General features: G+C 42.8%; 2 protein-coding genes across 6 annotated transcripts; both read right to left on the minus strand.

Annotated features, from left to right (window-relative positions):
- Positions 1–18: 18 nt before the first annotated feature.
- On the minus strand, positions 19–9234 carry LOC110538019 (zinc finger protein 100). 3 transcript variants are annotated; one of them, XM_021624567.2, is made up of 5 exons: positions 8990–9234; positions 7722–7884; positions 5315–5430; positions 3759–3902; positions 19–1974 (listed from the first exon to the last, which is right to left on the minus strand). In XM_021624567.2, the coding sequence occupies exons 2-5, from the start codon at positions 7864–7866 to the stop codon at positions 1129–1131; spliced, it is 1251 nt and encodes a 416-aa protein (XP_021480242.2). In that variant the 5' UTR covers positions 7867–7884; positions 8990–9234; the 3' UTR covers positions 19–1128. The 3 variants fall into 3 exon arrangements, with proteins under 3 accessions (XP_021480242.2, XP_021480233.2, XP_021480224.2); XM_021624558.2 differs by lacking the exon at positions 8990–9234 and adding an exon at positions 8735–8978; XM_021624549.2 differs by lacking the exon at positions 8990–9234 and adding an exon at positions 8892–8916.
- Positions 9235–9279: 45 nt separating this feature from the next.
- LOC110538006 lies at positions 9280–18968 on the minus strand. Of its 3 annotated transcripts, XM_021624536.2 has the most exons (8): positions 18541–18785; positions 17695–17827; positions 17386–17559; positions 16588–17106; positions 12092–16360; positions 11803–11989; positions 11442–11664; positions 9280–11199 (listed from the first exon to the last, which is right to left on the minus strand). In XM_021624536.2, the coding sequence occupies exons 2-8, from the start codon at positions 17807–17809 to the stop codon at positions 9778–9780; spliced, it is 6909 nt and encodes a 2302-aa protein (XP_021480211.1). In that variant the 5' UTR covers positions 17810–17827; positions 18541–18785; the 3' UTR covers positions 9280–9777. The 3 variants fall into 3 exon arrangements, with proteins under 3 accessions (XP_021480211.1, XP_036798424.1, XP_021480202.1); XM_036942529.1 differs by lacking the exon at positions 18541–18785 and adding an exon at positions 18837–18968 and having other exon boundaries at positions 17386–17827; XM_021624527.2 differs by having other exon boundaries at positions 17386–17827; positions 18541–18786.
- Positions 18969–21738: the final 2770 nt, after the last annotated feature.

Consider the following 21738-nt stretch of genomic DNA (forward strand, 5'->3'; position numbering starts at 1 on the left):
AAGGCAAACAGACAAATGTATCATTCTGTAGCAGCCCTCGGGGCACCTTTATTACATATTGGCAGAGTGTCCAGGCATGTTACATGGGGAGAACAATGAAAACAAGAAAACGTCCATTCAGGCCTCTGGTAATTTCGTCATCATGCCAAACTTACACCAAATAATTTATGTAAAGTTCATTAGAATATTTATGACATTTAAATTAAGTATAACAAATCAGAAATATAGGTGACAAGGTGTAGCTGGTAGCAGGATTATCCTAATTCGAGTTATTGACTATTAGTCTTCTTTACAACCATTGTTTAGGATGACATTATTTTAAAATCCATGCATGACATCAAAGAAGAACCATTGGGCCTAAAAATTTTTATGCCCTGCGCATTTAACAATAGCAGTACAATTTAGAAGTTAATCATAATTGAAAGTTTGGCATTACAATGCACCACTACATGAACCAGAAACCGTATATAAATAGATGCAATTTCTAAGAGACGTTTATGTAACTCCCAAACATTACAATCCATGGTTCACTTATCACAATAATATTTTTCAAAAAGTAAATAGCCAACAGGTTTTATAAAATGCACGGTGGTTGCATTTCATCTTCTACTACAGAAAACGTAATTAGCAATATAAAAATCATAAAACAAGAAAAGCTCCATGTCAGACAGCATGAAAGCCATTTTACATACACCTCTAAAAATAATGTAAAAACAGTAACTCAATTCTCATGATCATCATTTAAAGATAATCAAAACAGAGGGAACAAACACAATCCCCAAAACTAATTACTGTCGTTCTTAGTCCAGAAAAGAAACAGATGGGTTTAACAAAGACTAACATCTTTTGGTTAGTAAGTCAGTCACTCCAAGTGTGATGTGTGCCTTGAACATCTTAACACAATCCAAAAATGACAAATGCGGAACAGTCAGTGGGACACCTCAGGTCACCTGTTAAAAATCCTGCAAGAAATTCCTCAAATTCTAAAAACACCTCAAACTTATGATCTAAATTTTACGCCCAACCTCAAACAAAAACCCCTGACCAAATTCAAATTCTTTAAAACCCCTCTGATACTTCGTCCCCCTTCCCAATCACTTTACAGAAAACCCCCTTCCCCATTCTGAATTATCTCTTGCGGCGGCCCGCCGCCTCTTGCTTCTTCTCCTCCTCTTCCTCCTCTGGGTGGCTGCTCTGCTGGTGGCCCTTCAGGTTGCTCTCTCGGCCAAAGCTCTTTCCACAGGTAGGGCAGGCGTAACGCCCCTTGGTGTGTGCCCGGTTCTTGTGGGCTTCTAGCTGCTCGGGACGGGCAAAGCTCTCCTCACACTCCTCGCAGGGATGGGCCTTACGTGGGGTGTGCTTTTCCTTCTTGTGGGCGCGGAGCTGGGCCAGGGCAGGGAACGTGAGCTCACACTCAGGGCAGGGGTGTTGCTTGGGTGGAGCGGGAGCCGCTTTGGGTTTCTTCTCCTCTGCTGGGGCTTCACTGTCGTCTTCTCTGGCCTCCTCGCCTGCTGCTGCTTTAGGACGGCCTCGCCTGCCACCTCCTGCTGCTGCTGCTTTCCCCTTGGTCTCAGCCGGAGCTGCTGCAGCCTCCTCTGCATTGTTTCCAGTCTCCGCCTCCTCTGTGCCCTCTTCCTTCTTTCTCCTCTTCCCTTTCTTCTCTCCGACCGTTGCGTCCTCTGCTTTAAAGGGCCGTCCGCGCTTCTTTGCAGGCGAAGCACTGCCATTGCAGTGCTGGTCACCGGCGTGGTTCTCCTGGTGCATTATTAGCTCAGACTCAGTCTCGAAGCCCCGGTTGCACTTCCCACAGCGGTGGGTCTTGGTAGGGTCATCTGGCTCATCCACCTCTGCCTCTGGACGGGGGTGCTGGGCCAAGCGGTGGGTACGAAGGAGGGCGGGGCTGCGGAAGGTCTCACTGCAGTCCTTACACACAAATTGCCTCTCTGGACAAACTTGTCTCCTGTGGGTCGTCAGCTGAGGGGGAACAGAGAGTGAACAGAACGGAAATGTGAGTCAAGGCTGAGGGAAGAGTCCAGTGATTGACATTAACTGTTCTAGCCACAAGCAGGACTGTGTTTTTACTTGTCTGAAAGCTCAAGTCGCCAAAAAAAAAGGGATCTGTAACACCATGGGCCAAAAAGGTGACTGAAAACTGTTGAGTGATGCAAGGAACCATTTCACAAAATAACATTAATTATCAACACTGGTATTGACAATAGAAGGCTGCTGGTCTCTGATCCCATGTACTACATCTCCTCCTAGTGGCCTTGAGCAAAGGCACATAACCCCCACAAAGTAAAATACTGCACTGATATAAAAGGCTACTGTATAAAACATGGTCCGTCAACCCTCCATCTGGAGAGCTACTGGGTGTGCAGGCTTTTGATCCAACCCTGGTCAAACACACCAGAGTCAAGGTCCTGTTGAGTAGCTGATGTTTTACAATGTGGTGTGTTCAAGCAGGGCTGGAACAAAAGCCTGCACTCCAAAGTAGCTCTCCAGAAGGATAGTTGGCCACCCTGCAACATTACAATTACAAGCAAATACTTTTTTATATCTTTATAGAATAATTCCCTCACTCAATGTACCGGGGATCAAATGGCTAAGGTGGGAGAGGTAGCTAACTAAGCTCTTTAACTATTTGTAAAGTTAAAATATTCAGTGTTCAGGGAAATGTTGACAGCATAGGAGTTACTAGTCAATAACTTTTTTTATTACTTTGTCAGAATTTCATGGTCAGTATTGAATAGAGATTCTTAGCCAATTTTGAGGTCGAGACGGTATTACAAACAGAGTAGGCAGGATTGGTTTCATCAACTGCGCACCCGTATCAACTGAACTGTCGACAATTTACGGTTATACACAAGTGCCAGTGGAAAGTTATTTTAGGTCATCGAACATTAATAAATGCTAATAGCTAAATAGTTAGCGAGAACCAGCTATAGTACACAATGTTTTGAATTGGCAATTAGTTAGTCTGTTATTTTACCTGCTGAGCAAACATCTCTCTCTATCCCTCTATGACAACAGCCCACTGACACCCACGCAGGCGATGTACACACCATGACTTTTCCAGGATTTTAATTTCTGACCAAAAATGTGCCCTAACTGGGCAAATAACTCACTAACTAGCAATGAATATCAACAAATGTGCACTTTGATCAAAACGCATCTCGCGACTGCATGATTGAAAGACCCCTCATGCCCTTCAACACAGGACTACAATAATTATACTTCGATGCACTCTGCATAGATTGGGAGGACAGTGAGAGAAACATCACATCCGGAGGACAATTATATCAAATTCTGATCAGAGTAGCCTAATTGTTTGATAGTGATTTCTTTACTTGTCCATTTGGACAATTTCAATCTATAATCTCCTTGCTTGAAAATGTTTTATTGCCCTGGGCAAGCGTTAATGTAGCCTGGGTGGCAAGTAGCCTAGGGGTTAGAGTGTTGGGTTAGTAAGTAAAAGGTTGCTGATTCGAATACCCGAGCAGACATGGTGAAAACTGTCAACGTGCCATTGAGCAAGGCACTTAACCCTTATTTTCTCCAGGGGCTCCGTACTATAGCTGACCCTATAAATCAACACATTTGACTGCACCTATCCGGTGTATCTGACGATAAAAACACATTTATTTATTTACTTATTTATTATGTCGAGACCTTGAGTCTGACACTTTACTAGTTCATTTCAAGCAGTGTTATACTAAACATATATTGGTTCAGAACCTGTGTCACTGTTCTGCACTCACCTCAGAGAAGGTGCGGAAGCTCTCCTGGCAGTGGGGACACTTGAAGGGCTTGTCCTCCTTGTTGTGTGAGCCCTGGTGCTGGGTCAGCTCCTCCGAGGACGGAAAGGTACGGTCACACACATAGCAGGTGAACAGAGTATCTCCCTGGGAAGAAAATACAGACGTGCATAAATTATGTTATGCCGCAAATTCCTACTGGTCTTGTCTGGAAATAAGCATTTACAGTTGAGGTCGGAAGTTTATATACATCTTAGCCAAATACATTTAAACAGAATTTCACAATTCCTGACATTTAATCCTAGTAAAAATTCCCTGTCTTAGGTAAGTTAGGATCACCACTTTATTTTAAGAATGTGAAATGTCAGAATAATAGTAGGGAGAATTATTTATTTCAGCTTTTATTTCTTTCATCACAGACCCAGTGGGTGAGAAGTTTACATACACTCAATTAGTATTTGGTAGCATTGCCTTTAAATTGTTTAACTTGGGTCAAATGTTTCATTTCACCCCCACAACATGATGCTGCCACCCCCCGTACTTCACGGTTGGGATGGTGTTCTTCGGCTTGCAAGCCTCCTCCTTTTTCCTCCAAACATAACGAGGTTCATTATGGCCAAACAGTTATATTTTTGTTTCATCAGACCAGAGGACATTTCTCCAGAAAGTACGATCTTTGTCCCCATGTGCAGTTGCAAACCGTAGTCTGTTTTTTTTAATGGCGGTTTTTGAGCAGTGGCTTCCTTCCTACTGTGGATATAGATACTTTTGTACCTGTTTTCTCCAGCATCTTCACAAGGTCCTTTGCTGTTGTTCTGGGATTGATTTGCACTTTTCGCACCAAAGTATGTTCACCTCTGAGACAGAATGCGTCTCCTTCCTGAGCGGTATGACGGCTGCGTGGCCCCATGGTGTTTATAATTGCGTACTATTGTTTGTACAGATGAACGTGGTACCTTCAGGCATTTGGAAATTGCTCCCAAGGATGAACCAGACTCGTGGAAGTCTACCATTTTTTCCCCCTGAGGTCTGGCTGATTTCTTTTGATTTTACAATAGTCAAGCATCAAGGTACTGAGTTTGACGGTAAGCCTTGAAATACATCCACAGGTACACCCCCCAATTGACTCAAATTATGTCAATTAGCCTATCAGAAGCTTCTAAAGCCATGACATCCTTTTCTGGAATTTTCCAAGTTGTTTAAAGGCACAGTCAACTTAGTGTATGCAAACTTCTGACCCACTGGAATTGTGATACAGTGAATTCTAAGTGAAATAATCTGTCTTTAAACAATTGTTGGAAAAATGACTTGTGTCATGCACAAAGTAGATGTCCTAACCGACTTGCCAAAACTATAGTTGGTTAACAAGAACATTGTGGAGTGGTTGAAAAACAAGTTTTAATGACTCCAACATAAGTGTATGTAAACTTCCAACTTCAACTGTATGTTGGTCTGAAGCTTATGATATGACAGAAAACATTAAGGTGAAAACAGGGCTTCAGTAGGTAATACCTTCTAGAAAGTGTTTTGATTGTTAGGCAGGTTGTGTAGTAGCATACCTGCTGGAGCTGCTGCTTGTACTCCTCACGATGGCTCTTCTTCATGTGCCTCTCCTTGGCTTTGGAGTTACAGAAGGTGATGAAGCACTGGAAACACTGCAGGTTCTCATGCTGATCTGTGAGAAGAAGGGGTCAGCGATATGACAGCTGAATATGCATTGCCTTCCCTACCTACCAGATTGATTTCATTCAACCCAAAGAAAATCTGTATTTGTCTATGTGTAGGGCTGTGACGGTCATTACATTTTGTCAGACGGTGATTAGCAAGCAAATGGACTGAAGATCGCAGTAATTGACTGTTAATTAACAAACACATTTAGCATCTCCAACAAGCCACTGATGCAGACCTTTGGAACAACTACATTTAAAAATATATTTTTTAAAAGTCTAACAAATCCATGTAATATCACAAATCCATTATTTATTTTAGACAGGTCTAAAGAAACGAAGAAAATGTAGTCTAGTTCAGAAGAACAGAATATCATACTCAGAGTTGTCCTTATGTTAGGTCCTGATCTGGCTATGCCATATGGCTATGGGCTACACTAGCTCATTTGGGAGAAAAGACTTGCTTAGAATTCCATAGCATTATTTTATAGTTGTCATAATACAATTGAAAATAGCAGAACAAAATTGAAAGGATATTTTCTCCAAATTATTTGAGAGATTGCGCACATGCGGCTTTTCTGTGTTGAAAGGTTTAACTTTTTTTTTAAAAAGGCACTCCTATATGAATAATTTAGAGTAATGTAACTTTAGTTGTGACAAATGTTGGGTTGTGATTTTTAATACATTATTGGCTGCATGATGCAACTAAAGATTTTTTTTTTTTTTAAGTTGCATGAAAGGCATGAGCTCTGCTTAGTTTTTTTGGCAAGGCTGTACACACTTCATCAGTTTCTCATTCACAATTTGACAAGCACTTGATAACGCCTCGATTTTCCCAGCTGCATCCTCTGTGTGGCTGTAATGCCCCCTAAAATAATCCATGCCTTTTTCAGACAGTGGCCTTTGTGCCATTGGGCTGAATATAATAATTATAATTCCCTTCTGCCGGCTGTGTGCCGAAGCACCTCTCATTCGCTCTCCGTCACGTGATCAGGTTTTTCTCACAGGCTAAAAGTGACGACAGACACGTCGGGAGGCAACTCTGCGTGTCCTTATCCAATTCGGAAGTGCATATTGAAGATATTGGAAGAACTGTCCCAATTTACTATTCATCAGCCAACAAGATGAGTAGACCCAACGAACAGCAAACGCACTTGCCTATGTCAATCGACTATCGCCCATAATACAAAAGTTGACCTATTCTATTCTGTGAGAGAAATACATATTCCTAACAGTCTGGGACAGTTGTGGGATGCAATAGATCCCAAATTAATACAACCACTAGCATCAAAAAACCTGTTTCAAGCAATGAGCCTGACGCAAGAGATGAAAACGGCATAAAATGTTATAAGCGCAGCAATGCGCTATGCGCACATAGCAGTAGGTTATAAGTGCAAATGTTCCATTAGCAGGAAAACACAATTTTCAAAAGTATGATTATGCATGTAATGCTTTTATGATAAAAGGATGCATTTTTATGGTGTAAACTATCTTCCCTGAACTTGAAATTTACGGGCAGAGTAGTTATGCCAGTTAAGCTCTACACCCATTGTGAAGCAGATTAATGTGCTTCATTTTAACCAGTTATTTGGCCACTTTATTTGTGATACAATCCTTACCAAACAAACATGGAGTCCTATGGGGTAGGCTACATGAGGTTTGTGACTATGATTTGAAAAAGTTGCAAAAAAACATGCACTGTTTGTCTTAAACTGGGTATTATATTATTCACAAGTGATATGCTAATATTGTCACCCATCACACTATTCTTGATTTAATCTTGTCTTCACATATACTAAATAATATATGTTTTGATTTAGAACGGACAATTATCATGCACCTGTCTCAAAACAGAGGCAGCGGGGGAAAAAACACATGTCATCTATGCACTTAAATAGCAAATGGAGGATGCTTTTCCCATGGTTCATTATCATGGATGTCAGAGTGATAAGAGGGACAATTGCATGCTGAGTACCAAGCAGTTAGGCAGTTTGGTTGGCTACTACCATCAGCAGCATCAGAGCTTGGAGAAGCCTAATTGCCGTGACTAAACGGTCACATGGAGTTTGACTGCAGCCATGACTCGTGACCGCCGGTGTGGCGGTAATACGGTCACCGTAACGGCCCTATCTGTGAGTCATTACAAAAACTTAAAACAGTAGAGTAACCACCCAATAAGTGTGCATCTTAAGGTCTTTGTACAAGTAATTTCTTGTACCCCAAAGCATAGGTTGTTAACATTGTCTGTTTGTATACTTTTGTATGTGTACTGTTTTTTCTGCAATAAAAATACACTCACATGGTTGAATGGTGGGTGGAGGCGGTGCTTTGAAGGAGATGGGTTTGTAGGGTTCTGCTGGTTTCTCAGTGGTCAGTTCTGCAGGGGGATCTGGTGGCCCCTTCCCCATCACTATCTCCTCTATATTCAGTATGTCTGAGTCCATCGTGGGAGACTGGATGTCCTGAAAAGTTTAAACATAAGAAGATCGACTTAGCCAACCAGGGAGGTACATTATTAATATGTAATGTAGCCAGATGGGTTTTAATATAGCTAATAATAAATGATCACATTGCAAGCTTGGTAACTGAGAAGTTATGACAGACATTTAAAATAACTAAGTCCTGTGCACAGGCATATCTCAATTAAATCCCACTTATTTGGACTGAAAGCTAAAAATAAAAAAGGGTTCACTGACTTTATGGCTGGCTGGCTAATTCGATGTTAGTTGCGAACTAAGTTGTTGACTAGTTAACTACATAGCCAGCTGTTAACTAACATTAACTACAGCTAGCTAAATGCCCATAATTGATTTAATAGCTTTAATTTGCTTGCAAAAGTTAGACATAAGAACGTTAAAACATGCACAGCTAGCAGCTCAATGCGCTAACGTTAGCTGATATAGGCTCCCAAACCAACAAGGCCCTAAAGTTAGCTAACGGTGAGAAGATTGCCCATATCAGCTAACCGTAGCAAGTTACTCGACATTAGAAGGATATATTGCGAGTTTCCCCAGAAACCGATTATAATTTTCACTTAGTGAAGCAACGGTAGTTATACTTTGGCTATATGTATTTTATGTATACAGTATGCCAATGACGATAGACATGTTACATTTGTACTAATGTTAACGTTGTCTAAATAGGACTTCGCGAAACTCCTGTTAGACAAACGTTGCTAATGGTTGGAAAAGGCTACACCGACACGCCTGATACACAGCCCGATATTTTCGTTACAAATTTATACAAAAATAAATGGTTATGGGTTAGTTTTAGGTTCTTGCAAGACGATTTAACAGTCAGCGGTGTATTTACCTTAGTCTTATACCTCAATGGTTTGCTGAGCTAACACCAAATTCGAATAACATAACCCAGCTAGCTACATTAGCTGGCTGGCTAACAATTCAAAACGGAGAAATAACAACTTAGCATTTTACGGACACGTTTAGTTCACGGAAACCAACTGACCCACCATGATAATGGTAAATATGTAAGCATAAGTCTTAAACGATACTAGCAAACTAACATTACAGCTAAACGTGAATTGCGAACAAGCCGTTAGCCACCTACCTCAAACCGCTTCCAGTACAGTGAATGTGGAAATTGAATTGCCCCTTGTCACGTGACAAGGGCAATATTTTGGTCTTCAACAAAACAATTCCATTTTGAATGCTTCTCTGCTCTTTTATCCTTAATTTGAGTAAATGCATAGACACGTGTTTGTCTATGCTTGCGTGCAGTTGATTTGGTAAATAATCTAATTAATTCGCTGTTTGTAGCTAAAGATTTGATGAATAACTCCGGTGAAAAATGTAACTTGAGAGCAGCAGGTGGACCAATACAATTCACAACCCAAACAGTCAGGAAACGTACATGTATTTACTCCAACAGTATTAACTCAATTATTACATTTACAAAGAACGCCAAAAAAACATGCAAAAGCTTCTTGGCATGTAAACAACTAAATAAGGTTCAGAAAAAAAATGCAGCACTATTTTAAATGATAATTTCAAAAACATCTTCAAATGTATTTTCACTTGGTTTCAGAGACATTGACTTTAAGGTTATCATTAATTCTCTTTTCACATTTTATTTTGTAGGCAAATTCATACAAAAGCCATTGCATACACTAAGATTACATTTACACAGTAGGCTAAAAAAGGGACCAAGTTCCTAATTTGATGCACAGTACTGAAGCTGACACTGAAAAGAGTAGTACTCAAAAACATATTTGGGGTAGGGGGGAGAAATATGAAATCAGAGCTTCTAACCTAAAAGAAAAACATATTTAAAGAAAAGCTAAACATAACATTAAATAAAACATGCACCACTTAATAAAAAAACTAATCTTATCAGCTTCAAAAAGTCCCTTGACTGTGGAAATTCAAGAAGCAGTTGTGGTTACGAGAGATACAGAGAAACACGCAACACTTGAGGCATCGTACTCGAGACAGTCGCTCACAGCCTCCGAAGCGGCACCTGCCACCTTCTCCCTCCCCAAGCTGCTCCGGCCAGTGGCCCGAACCGTCGTACCGCGTGGCCACGTCAGGGAGAGGACTATCCTGTAACAGGCCAGGATCTGGGGCTGTGCCCGGGGACTGTAATTTCTGAGGGGGGTGCGGAGGGGCTGAGTCCTGGGTGTCTGAGCCACTAGAGAGGATCAAGGCCTTGGAGACCTCTAGCCTGAATGCCATGAGGTTCAAAGGCTCAGGCAGAGGAACATGATCCTGCCTGTACTGCATCCATGAGTTTACCAGAGCCAGATCTGTAAGGTACCACAGAACAGCCTGTGGCCAGCTAGTTGGTGCTGAGGCTGAGAGTGGGGAATGGTAGAGATTCAATAAGTCTCTATTGAGGCTGGCTGCTTTTTGAGCCTTCTCGAAGCTGTCGACGAGCGATGCCATGTTCTGCTGGGCCTTCCCTACCGTAGAGAGGATGAAGCCGAGATGGTACCTGTGTAGCATCAGCCGCCCGTCAGAGCTAACAAACTCATCACCCATCTGTCCTTTGGCTCCTCCCACCTTTCCCGCACCATGCACCCCAGACCCAAGGAGGTGCTCCAACATGGCAGGGGTAGAGAGCTCCTGCTTGCAGAGATACACCATCCCATCTCTGGGCACCATTTTCTCAACTGTGGCCTCTTTGTTGGAGAGATCCAGACTAAGGTTGAAATCTAGGATCAGACCGTCAGATCTAACTAAGACAGTGCTGTGCAAGGAGGGCCGCTTGTTGTTGACCGCTCTACACGTCAAAGGGAGAGGGTATTGATCGACTCCATGGTCACCCTCTCTTCTCAGCATCAGGCATCCGGCCCGAACGTGGTCCATTAACGGTCTAACCCTCCAAAGGGGGTCAGTTTTAAAACTAAAACAGTCCTGGCTGGATGGCATGTCCCCACACCTCTGCCAAATGCTGTGAGGGACTGTGGACGTCTGGGTTGTGGATTTTGCAGACACAGACAAGGAGCTAAGAGCTTGTATTTGACTGTGGCCGTGTGTAAGTGTGTGGACACTGCCATCCAGTTCACCTCTAGTTGTGCCAACTGTTGGGTTAGCTGGGGTGTGTAAATCTCTGAGAGGGTTGCATGTGGGGTCTCCCTCCTTAGGCCTGTCTGGATTACCACTGTGTCCAGCTTCCTGGGTGTCCATGGGATCCCCTGCTGGCGCTGGAGATGCCAGTTGCAGTTTGCAGGAGAGTTGGGAGAAGCGGGAGGCAGACATGGTGTCAGCAACCAGAGGCACCCTGGTGAAGTCCTGCCAGTACAGCTTGAGACTGGGGAACTAGGAGAGGAGAAAGGGAGAACGACATTGAAGACAATGTTAGTTTATGCAGCATTAGATAGTGCTCATAAGAATGACTGTAGACATTCAAAAGTGCAGAGATTAGCATGAGTTTGACCCACTAGGTCTAACTAATTTGTTCTTTACATGTCCCATTCTGTGTAGTAAGGATGAAGATGCAATAAAACTAGCCGCCATAAGGATAAGATTCAGGTTATACGCCAATACTTTCATTTACATACCTTCAATGTTCCCATGGCAATGTGGATTCCGACAAACTGGGCCACCTCTTTTGCTGTTACTGCGTTCGAAAGATGGGACACTTTATTTGTGCAACGGGCAATCTCTGCCCAAGCGTCCCAACCAAAATACTTGGAGAAGTAATCAATGGGTTTCCTGTAGCCAGTCCCTGCCTGGGACCCTCCCATAGATACTGAATGAGCCTGGCTTTCTGTGGTTGGCAAGCTGAGGACAACAATTTACATCAAAACTGACAGCATGACATGTCCTTAAGGATACATACAGTACATGACAATAAAAAGTAGAAACTTTAATTAAATTGTACAGTGTAGTCATTAGGAAAATGCAAATTACAATACTTACTTGTTTGGTATATAATTTGAATGCAGTGAGGCATGGTTTTGGCTGTCATGGAAACAGGCCATAACTACATCCTCGGGGTCAGGCTGCGGGTCAGAACATTCAACAACCTCGGACTCCACTTCGTCAGAATTCTGAAGTAGGAAATCAACAAGCTCTTCGATGTCTTGCTGCTCAAAGTCTAGGTCACCTGGAAAAAAAGAAACAGTATTTAGTTACATCTATGGATAACTTCACTATTGCTTATGAAAAGGTACATTGCTACAATACATGACTCATGTTGAGATCTTACCTTCTCCATACTCATTGATCTCAGATCTCAACTTTGCTGCTCTCCTGTTCACCTCATACTCCTCTACTGCAGGGTTGGTAGTGGATAGACTCTCCATTGGATGGTTGAGTTTGGCCTCTCCAGGCACCACCAGCGCTGGTACTCCCTGCTCACTTTGAGATGGCTCATCCAGAAGCTCCCTCTCCTCCTTCACGGGGTAGAATATGCACTGCCTGGTACTGCTGTGCTCCACATTCAATTGGGATTGACCTTGACTAACCTGGGGGTCATTCAAAACCAGGTTGTTTTCCTGCTTCACCAGATACATCCTGACCCCCCTCTGCTCCACTGTGTGTCTGGCATGAGAAGTGTGTGGCACAGGAACCAAATCTGAGGTGTTCTCCTCCACCTTGACCTCCTGACCTCTCAAGTCTACCATGAGCACCACTCCATTCTCCCCCACTGCTGCCTCGCTCTGCCTTGAGGTGAGGAACCTCTCCAGTATGATGCCTGGGGATTGGCCAGTGTCCCTGTCGTCCTGGTCCCCTGCTACTCCTTTCATCACCATCCCATCTTCGGTCTTCAACACCTCCACTACACTGGTGGTGACTGACTCTAGCTCAAACACTACCTGGTCCTCAAGATCCTCAAGCGGTGAGATGCAGGATCCAGATGGACATGGAGCGGTTAGCATGTTTTGCTCAGAGATAGATCTGATCTCGGTCTGTAAACTGATGGGAGATGACTGACCAGGATGGCGAGTAGTGACGTCTGCTTCATCCTTGATTTCAGTATCATTATTGAGTGAATACAGCTGGTAGACTACCTGACATTCATCAATTTCTTTCTCTGGTTCAATTTCTCTCATACCCGCTCCTTCTAGACTCTTCCTTGTGGCTGAACCTCTCCTCCCACGTCCAACTCCTCTTCTCCTGCCCCTGGTGTAATTCCTTCTACCCACTCCCCTCTTTTCCACTTCTCTTCTCTGCACCATAATCTCCTCCTCCTCTTTCTTGATCTCCAGCGGGTCAGAGGGGCAGGATTTGGTCTGTACATTTTGTGTTATTACAGTTCTATTCACATTTTCAATCTGAGCATGTGCAGATAGTGCATGAGTGCTATTGTTTTCATGAGTGCTGTTTTCATGAAGGCTGGATCCCTCATTTTGTGAACTGTCTTTATGCGGTGAGCTCTGGTGTTCCCCCTCATTTTGGTCCCCATCCCCAACAGTGACCATATCCACCTCAAGTAGTAACTCCTCTTTAATTTCATCCTCAATAGGCCCTAGGTGCTCAAATCCAGAAACGGTAGGTATGAGAGCATCAGCAGTGTCATTCATATTGCTCTGACTCTCTGACTTAGTGTCCCCTGTTTGGTGACAGCTATGGAGGGGGGCTATGGGTGTGAGGTGAGGAGGAGAAAGATTCTCGGACAGAAGGGGTTGGACCTTGTCAGATTTGGCCAGATAAGTGAATTGAACTTGTGGAGGGGAGTAAGAAAGAGTTGAATTTGGTGCCATATGAGAAAATGATTCCATCCCCTCTGAGGTTTTATTCATGTTCTTCTCTCTTTCCTTCTGTCCACCTTCAACAAGCACAGCAGCCAGAGGCAGAGAGGGGGAAGGGTTTAGGGTTGGGAAAGAGACTCGCTCCCCTCTTTCTCCCAACCCTACCCCTCTCATCTCCACCTCCCAGTCAGATGCTACCTGCATTCCAAACGTGTTTTGACTCAATGAATTTTCAATGACCTCCTCAGTCACTTTAAGTGGAGGCGGGCCTAGATCTGACCCAGAAACGCCCTCAAAGATGTTTCCGTTAGTGTAGGTGAGACCAGGGCTCTCCACTGCATGCAGGGCTGCCTTGTGCTGCTGGAGGGACGAGACGTCAGAGAACCTCTCACCACAGTCCTTACATTCAAGGGCTCGCGGGGAATGAGAGCCACTGATGAGCCCCTCTGTCTCCACTTTTTGGGCCTTACGTTTCCTGGTGGTCTTTGGCTTGGTCGGAGAGGTGTCAGAAGAATGAGACGTAGTCTTTAAAGGAGCCAACACAGAGAGTGCTGTGTGGTTCTTTTTGGGTCTCCCTACTTTTTTTTTCCCTCCAGCAGCTAGCATTTTTAATTGCTTGCTTTTTGGCCCTTTCTTCTTATGGATGGGATGGGTGTCTTGGTGGAGATCTGTTTGACCTTGGGGGGCTTTTGAGGCATCTAATTTGTAAACTTTTAATTGGGGCTGTTTGTGACCCTTCAGTAGGAGTAGGGACTGTTGCTTTATTTCAGGGTCGGGAATATCTTCTGTTTTGGGGCTTGCTTTCACATTCGGTTTATTTTTCTTTCTCCCCATTTTTGACATCTTTTGCCCCTTTGTTTTCTTAGGCTGGTCCTCCTGCGCCATCGTCTGCTGCTTTTTCTTTTTTGGCTTGGGTGGAGCGATCACCTCTTGCTCCCTAATCGGTTCAGCGCTAATCTGCTCAGAACAAGTCTCACTAATTACATACTTTTGCTTTCCTACTTTCTTCTTCCTCGGCTTCACTTGATGCACCTGCTCGTCTACCTGCAAGACTTGCTGCACATGTGGTTCACACAATATGGATGGGGATTTGATTTTTGACTTGGAAATATCATTTTTCTTCTTGACCTTTTTTTCTTTACCAACCTTTAAGGACAATTTCTTTTCAGGTAGAGTTGTGAGAGACATTTGGTTCATATCCTGAATCTGGTCTCCTTTCTGAAGCAACTTAGATGGTTGTGGAAGCTTATTCTGGTTTTTAGGTTTCTCTTTAGGACCAAACTTCACAACAAGATGAGCTTTCATTGCTCTTGGTCGTTTGGCAGCCTCCCCTTTCAACTCAACCATCTGCTGTTGCATATTTCCTTGCACTATAGAGTTATTTGGCTGCTTTCTCTTCCTCACTTTTACAAATTCTTGTACTGACATCAAATGCACAGGCAGTTGTGAACTCTGTGGTGCCTTTGTCTCGGACGGCGGAGGGAATATTTCTGACGTCGGAGTGCAAGGTTGTAGCTCTCTGCTGTTCAGTGCGTTGTTAGAAGCAGACTTATCTATCAGTGTCTGCAACTGCTCTTGTGATTTTCCTTCGCAAGGATTTTCCAAAATGTGCTGCTGGTCATTCTCTGTGTTTTCTAGAAGATGTTTCTCAACTGCTCTTCGCTGTCCTATTCCTGTCTGTTGTGTCTGTCCAATACTGGAATAGATCTGCTCTAACTGTAATGTATCCATCTGTGTGGCTGTCTCTCCTACCTGGCTTGTTTGTCCAGGAGGAGTTTGTGCAAACTTAACTGTTGGTACCAATGAGGAAGTGGAGAGTTCTTCCTGCTGGTCAGTTTTTAATGGCCTCGGCTTTAACTCCACTGTTGGTATGAGCGACGGGACAGAGATATTTCCCTCCTGAACCATTAGATTCTGTCCAGAAGTCTGTTCAAGTAGAAATGTTGGTAATGAGGAAGCAGACATAAGTCCTTGTTGATCGGTTTGAGTCTGTTCCAATTCCAGAGTTGGTATCAGTGAAGGAGTGACGTCCAACACAACCATTTGACTTTGTTCAGTCGTTTCCCCGAGCTCAACTGTTTCACTGTGACAGAACACCTGTTCCACTGATACAGTCTGAATCATAGTGTTCTCTTCTTCAACTGTCTGACCAGTCTGTCCAAGTAACTGCTGAGGAATCATCTCTCCTTCGTGTGTTTGTTTTAATCCAGCATGCTCAGCGTATGTAACTTCCTGTGTGTGTGAAAGTAATGGGGTCTCCATTTGTCCATCTGATATTACAGGTTCCAATGTAATAATTGGTTCCAGCGATTCACATTGTGGCTTTGCCTGCTCCAGTCCCATTGACTTAGTCTCTCCACCCCCAATCTTTCTCAGCTCTATAAAATGTGGTTGAGTAAAACGGAATTGCAAATGCTCTCTCTTTCCCTGTAGCCGCTGTAGATCCAATGATTGACCGTGTGGCAGCACCTGTCCCAGTATCACCACCTGGTTCACTTTGCGCACGTTCCCCAAAGACTCTATTAGTTTCCGGATTTGTTCAGTGTCTATGTTGTCCACCTGGTGGAGGGGACCAAGGGGTTCCATGTGGAGAAAGGTTGGCTGGCCCATAGGAACCTGGGTTATGATGGGCTGACCTAGCTTCACCTGTTGGCCAGCTAGTGTGGTGCTGCTGGATGCTGTAACACACAGGTTGTGCTTGTGTTTCATGTGATGCAGCCGTGTCTTGGCAGTCTTGAAGGTTGCCTTGCACACGGAGCAGGACAATTTCACCACTGCAGTGCCTAGATACAAAGAACAAAGATGAAAGTTTACATCTTGGTGTAAAAGGTGAAGTAGTCATTTGTCACAAACATAAAGGTTTGACTCTGCATAGAATCACTAGCTTTATCACTGTATAGTGTATATCACTAGCTTTATCACTGTATAGTGTATATCACTAGTGTTTCACTGCACATCCCAGTATGGGAAGTTGTATGACATGAAAACAAACATGTTTTTCAGCACTCACCACTATTCTTCTTTAGCTGTGCCTTCATCTGTGGTGTGATCCCTCCAACGTCTCCTTTCATTCCTTCCGGTAAATGCGCTAGTGCGTGTTTCTGGAGGGCCTTGGACATACTAAACCTCTTGCCACACTCCTTACAGACATAGGGCCTCTCCCCTGTGTGCGTGCGGCGGTGATACTTCAGTAAGGTGAGTGTCTTGCAGGGTTTTCCACAGTCTGCGCAGGTGTATCCGTACAGGCCGAAGTGAAGCTTCTTATGGAGGGTGAGCTCAGAGGAACGGCTGAAGGCCTCACCACAGATGGGGCACTTGAAGGGTGTCTTTTCCGTGTGTGCACGCTGATGAAGCATGAGGTCACTGGAGTTAGTGAATTGGCGGTCACAGACGTAGCAGGCAAACAGGGCATCCCCCAGCATGCACTGCTCGTACTCTGCCGGGTGACTCTGCTTGAGGTGGCGCTCTTTGCTCTTGTGGTCGCTGAAGATGATGTGACACTCCAGGCACTGCAGAGAGATCTGGGAAGCTGGGGGGAGGGAGAAGGGATTAGAGGACAGAACACTTGTATCCGAGCTTCAAACCTATATTAACACACAATGGAGGTTACTATAAGAGCAAAAAAAATGAATGAACTGTAGTAATAGCTTAAAACTGCTTATGAAAGAACTACAAATAAATCACCTAAAAACACTACAAGGGAAATTATGAGATTCTGTCTGCAATACTAAAGCCTTGAAAGATAAATACAAAAATGTATTACATGGTAACCAGTCATGTCAGACTATCAGAGAAGTTCAATACTCACATGTGAGAGGCATCACCATTTTTGGTGGCCTAGACATGTCCATCTTGAGTGGCTCCATTCGGTTCTTCTTGGGGGGAATATTTTTTCTGTCACTAGCGGCCACGTCATCCACATGGGTCTCCTTCTGTGCATCCTCAGGTTGGCCCAGTTCCCACTCTTCAGGAGCAGCAGACTCTAGAGGAACAGCGGATAGTTCAAGAATTATCTCTGTAGAAGCTGTGGGGTCTGAGACACACTCCAAAGCCTCTTCTACTGTGGCAGGTAGCAGTTCACTCATTGGTTGTTCTTCAGTTTCCATGCATTGTTCACCTGTAACGATTGGTTGTTCCTCGATTTCTACTGCTTGTTCAACTGTCTCCACTGGCTGTGTCAAGCGCTCCATGACCGACTTGGTTCCTGCCTCCACTACTGGAGGTTCCTCCATGTCTGTAAAATGAATTCCCTGCAAAAGAGTGACAAGTTCAACAACACTCACACAACATACTACATCTGCATTAAGGTAAAACACAATGGTGTGGAAAACAGTGAAGCACACACTGCACACTAAAACACAGGCTAAAATAGACGTTTTATTTATTTAAAAAAGACAACGACCCATAATGTGTGCATGTAAAGCAACCGACTCTTTATTCTAAAGAGAGTATACGACCATAAAATGGCCATCCCAAACTAAGCCTATAGGCTCTGATTCCAAGGGAATCATGACATGTTGCTGCCTTTATCGACAGCTGGCAGGCAGGCAAATTAATGGACACTATATTTGTATGACAAAGATGCTCTCAGAGAGGGATGGATAATAGGCTACAAGGATGGTACTTTACATTGCGCTAGAACAGAAAACCAACACCGACAAGCCTACAACCAGGGGTACTTTACTGCTGCGCAAATGACGGGCCGATTAAACATGCCAAATACTGACGAGGGACGTTATTGCTCACAACTAACTGGTGTCCATCAATCATCTTTAATTGTTCGGATGTCTTGCTGCTAGGCTACTGGACTGCTCAGAAACGGCATTGATGAAAGGCATACAAATAGCCTATATTGCGTGGATTTAAAACATTTGCAACGCTCAGCATTACACACAAGCGGCATATGTATCACCGTATGACTGCTCATATGATCACACCACCATGTGTAAATCTATAACGTTACCTATGCTGGTTTCTTTAGCCCAAACATCTCCGCGTCGTTTCTCGCTTCGCACAAAGCCAACAGAAACGAGCTGCAGAGATCATGGCGTCATACACAAACCAGGTTGCAGAGTGGGATTTGTAGTTTTTCCTGAGATGCATTTATTCGTTGCTCAGCCTTAAAGGCCATGCGAGGTAAATCTGCTGTTTGGATTGGCCGTGCAGCATTTACCGTGATATGGCCTCTGCAGAAATTGGGCATTCATGCTTCGCAGAGCTGCTGGTAAGGAAGTAAATTTGTATTTATACAGGACCTACCGCCAACCAACCATGTCAATGCGGAGCTATATGGAGCCCTCCATATCATTACATCATTTGAGAGTCGTACAGCGATGCGGTAAAGAGCTCAATTTGGCCTCTGCGTGCCTCCAGAGGCTCCGCGATTGCGTCACATCATCGATACCGCATGGGTTCCTTTTCTTTCTTTTTTCTTTAACAACAAATCAATACAGGAAGTACATGTGGGAACACAAGTATATATATACATAATATACAAAGGACAATTGGGTCTGGGGGGTACAACATCACATTACACAAGGACATTGTGGGGCATACATACACTTATAATTCGAACAGCTTTTTTGTTAGTAGAGTATTTAATTGTCTTAAAATATAGTTCAATGTATTTTTGTATGGTAAGAAAATGTGGTGTTGTTTGTAAATTTACATTTGTGAATGTGAAATTTGGCCAAAAGAAGAATGAAATTAATTACTTAAAATTGTTTCAACAAAAATCCCCAACTTTCATAGGTAAAGAATCCAAGCAGTACATCTCTCCGCAATAGTGTAGAATCTTCGTAAATGTGTTCAATTATAAATCTACTGATGTCGTGCCACAGTTTTCTTACATGAATACAATACCAAAAAAGATGTAACACCGTTTCCGAGTGGTCATTACAAAAGGTACAATTTGAGTTTATGTTTTTCTTAAGCTTCTTCTTACGGTGGTTGGCAGGATAATATTTATGAATAATTTTAAAGGAAACTTCCTTAATTTTGTTAACAAGTAGGTATGTGTGTGGCAACATCCAAACTTTTTCCCAACAGATATTAACATTAGAACCGTTCCAATAAGGCATGACATAAGGTATAGATAGATACAACATCCTGCTGAAACAAGGTTCGTATCGCTCTATTGTTGAATGGACCAAAGAGAAACTAATCTTTCCTACTGATGAGTCAACAGGGTTAATAGGAGGAAGGTTCTGAGGGTCAGGTCTTGACATGTTCCTGAATAATAAAGCAACACCTGAGGGAATGGCATCTAAAATAATTGCAAAATCTTTAGGTGTTACAGGGACCTTGTAAAGTGATAAGAATTCTTTATAACTGAGTAAAAGACCCTCTGCATTTACCAGTTGGCTCACCAATAGGATATTATTTCGGAACCAATATTCTAAAAACAAAGAAGTATTTTTATACAATATATCCCGATTATTCCATATATAATATCTGTGTGGAGAAAAATTATGCTTAAATTAAGGACCATGACAAGAAAACCTGCTGATGAAAAGCAGAGAGTTTCACTGGAACTTTGTCAATATTATAATTGCAAACCAACGTGAAGTTGAGGCCACCAAAAGTAGAGAAGACATGATGAGGAATAAAATTCCACATAGAAGTGGGTCTTCTTAGGAATTGTTTTATCCAATTGATCTTAAAAGTATTATTTAAGGTAGTAAAGTCCAGAACATTCAGCCCACCATACTCATAAGTGTTCCTTACAACAGTTTTCCTAATGTAATGGGTACGGTTTCTCCACAGAAAGTTGAAAAGCATCTGGTCTATCTCCTTGCTTATTTTACCATCAAGATATAAAGATAGAATGCCATATGTTAGTCTACAGATACCTTCAGCCTTGGTTATTAGGACTCTTACTTTTAAAGACAAGTCCCTCTGTAGCCATTGATTTAGTTTCTTCTGGGTTTTTTTAATAAGAGGGTTAAAATTTAGTAAGCCTCTAGACTTCTGATCCTTTGTAATGGTTATGCCTAAATATGTAAGTTCTTCTTCCACTGGAATACCATAATATGAAGGTGTCACACAATCTGCCATGATAATAAATATTAGCCATGAGTTAATAATTATTAATGTTAAGATATATACCAGATGCTTTGGAAAAGGATTGTATCACATTGATCAATATGGGGATTTGGTTAGCGTCCAGAAAAAGTGTGGTATGGTCAGCCAGCTGGCTCATATTTTTTTATTTTTTTTACCAGCTATGGAAATACCTTATACAGGACAATTATTGAAAGAATTTGTAAGAAGTTGGGTGATTAATAAAAACAGATATGGAGAGATGGGACAACCTTGCCTAATTCCCCTCTTTAACTCAAATCTAGGTGTGGTACCATGTTTCAGTTTGAAAGAGCTGTTACCATTTATATAGAGTCTTAATAGCCTTACAGAAAAAATCCCCAATGCCAAATTTCTCAAGGGAGTGGAAGGGGAATGTCACGCCCTGACCCTAGAGATCCATTTCATTCTCTATTTGGTTAGGTCAGGGTGTGACTAGGGTGGGCAATCTATGTTTTCTATTTCTTTGTTGGCCTGGTATGGTTCCCAATCAGAGGCAGCTGTCTATCGTTGTCTCTGATTGAGGATCATATTTAGGCAGCCTTTCCCACTTGTTGTTTGTGGGGTCTTGTTTTTGTGTAGCTGCTTGTGAGCAGCCCAGAACGGCATGTTTCTGTCAGTATTATTTTTGGTGAGTTGCACATTTATTAAACATGTGGAACTGTAAGTACGCTGCGCCTTGGTCCGATCCTTCCATCAACGAGCATGACAGGGAACTGATGCTTTGCTGTGTCAAATCCTTTATAAAAATAAAAAAATTATATGAAGCTATCCTCAGCTATTAGGTCTGAGTAGTCAAGTATGTCTAGTACTATTCTGATATTGTTAGAAATATGTATGTTCCTCATATAGCCAGACTGTGTTTCATCAATGATTGCATCCAGGACTTCTGTCATTATTTTTGCAAGTAGTAAGGCAAGTAATATCTTATAGTCATTATTAAGAAAAATTGGATGCCCGTTATTGATGAGCAGCACTTATTTTGTTAGGCTTAGGTATCAGTGTTATTTACCCCTGAGTCATTGAAGGAGGGAGAACATTGTTTTTAATACTCTCTAAAAAAAAGACCTCAAGTAGAAAG

This window comes from Oncorhynchus mykiss, chromosome 2, assembly GCF_013265735.2.
Source record: "Oncorhynchus mykiss isolate Arlee chromosome 2, USDA_OmykA_1.1, whole genome shotgun sequence".
Classification (NCBI taxonomy): domain Eukaryota; kingdom Metazoa; phylum Chordata; class Actinopteri; order Salmoniformes; family Salmonidae; genus Oncorhynchus; species Oncorhynchus mykiss.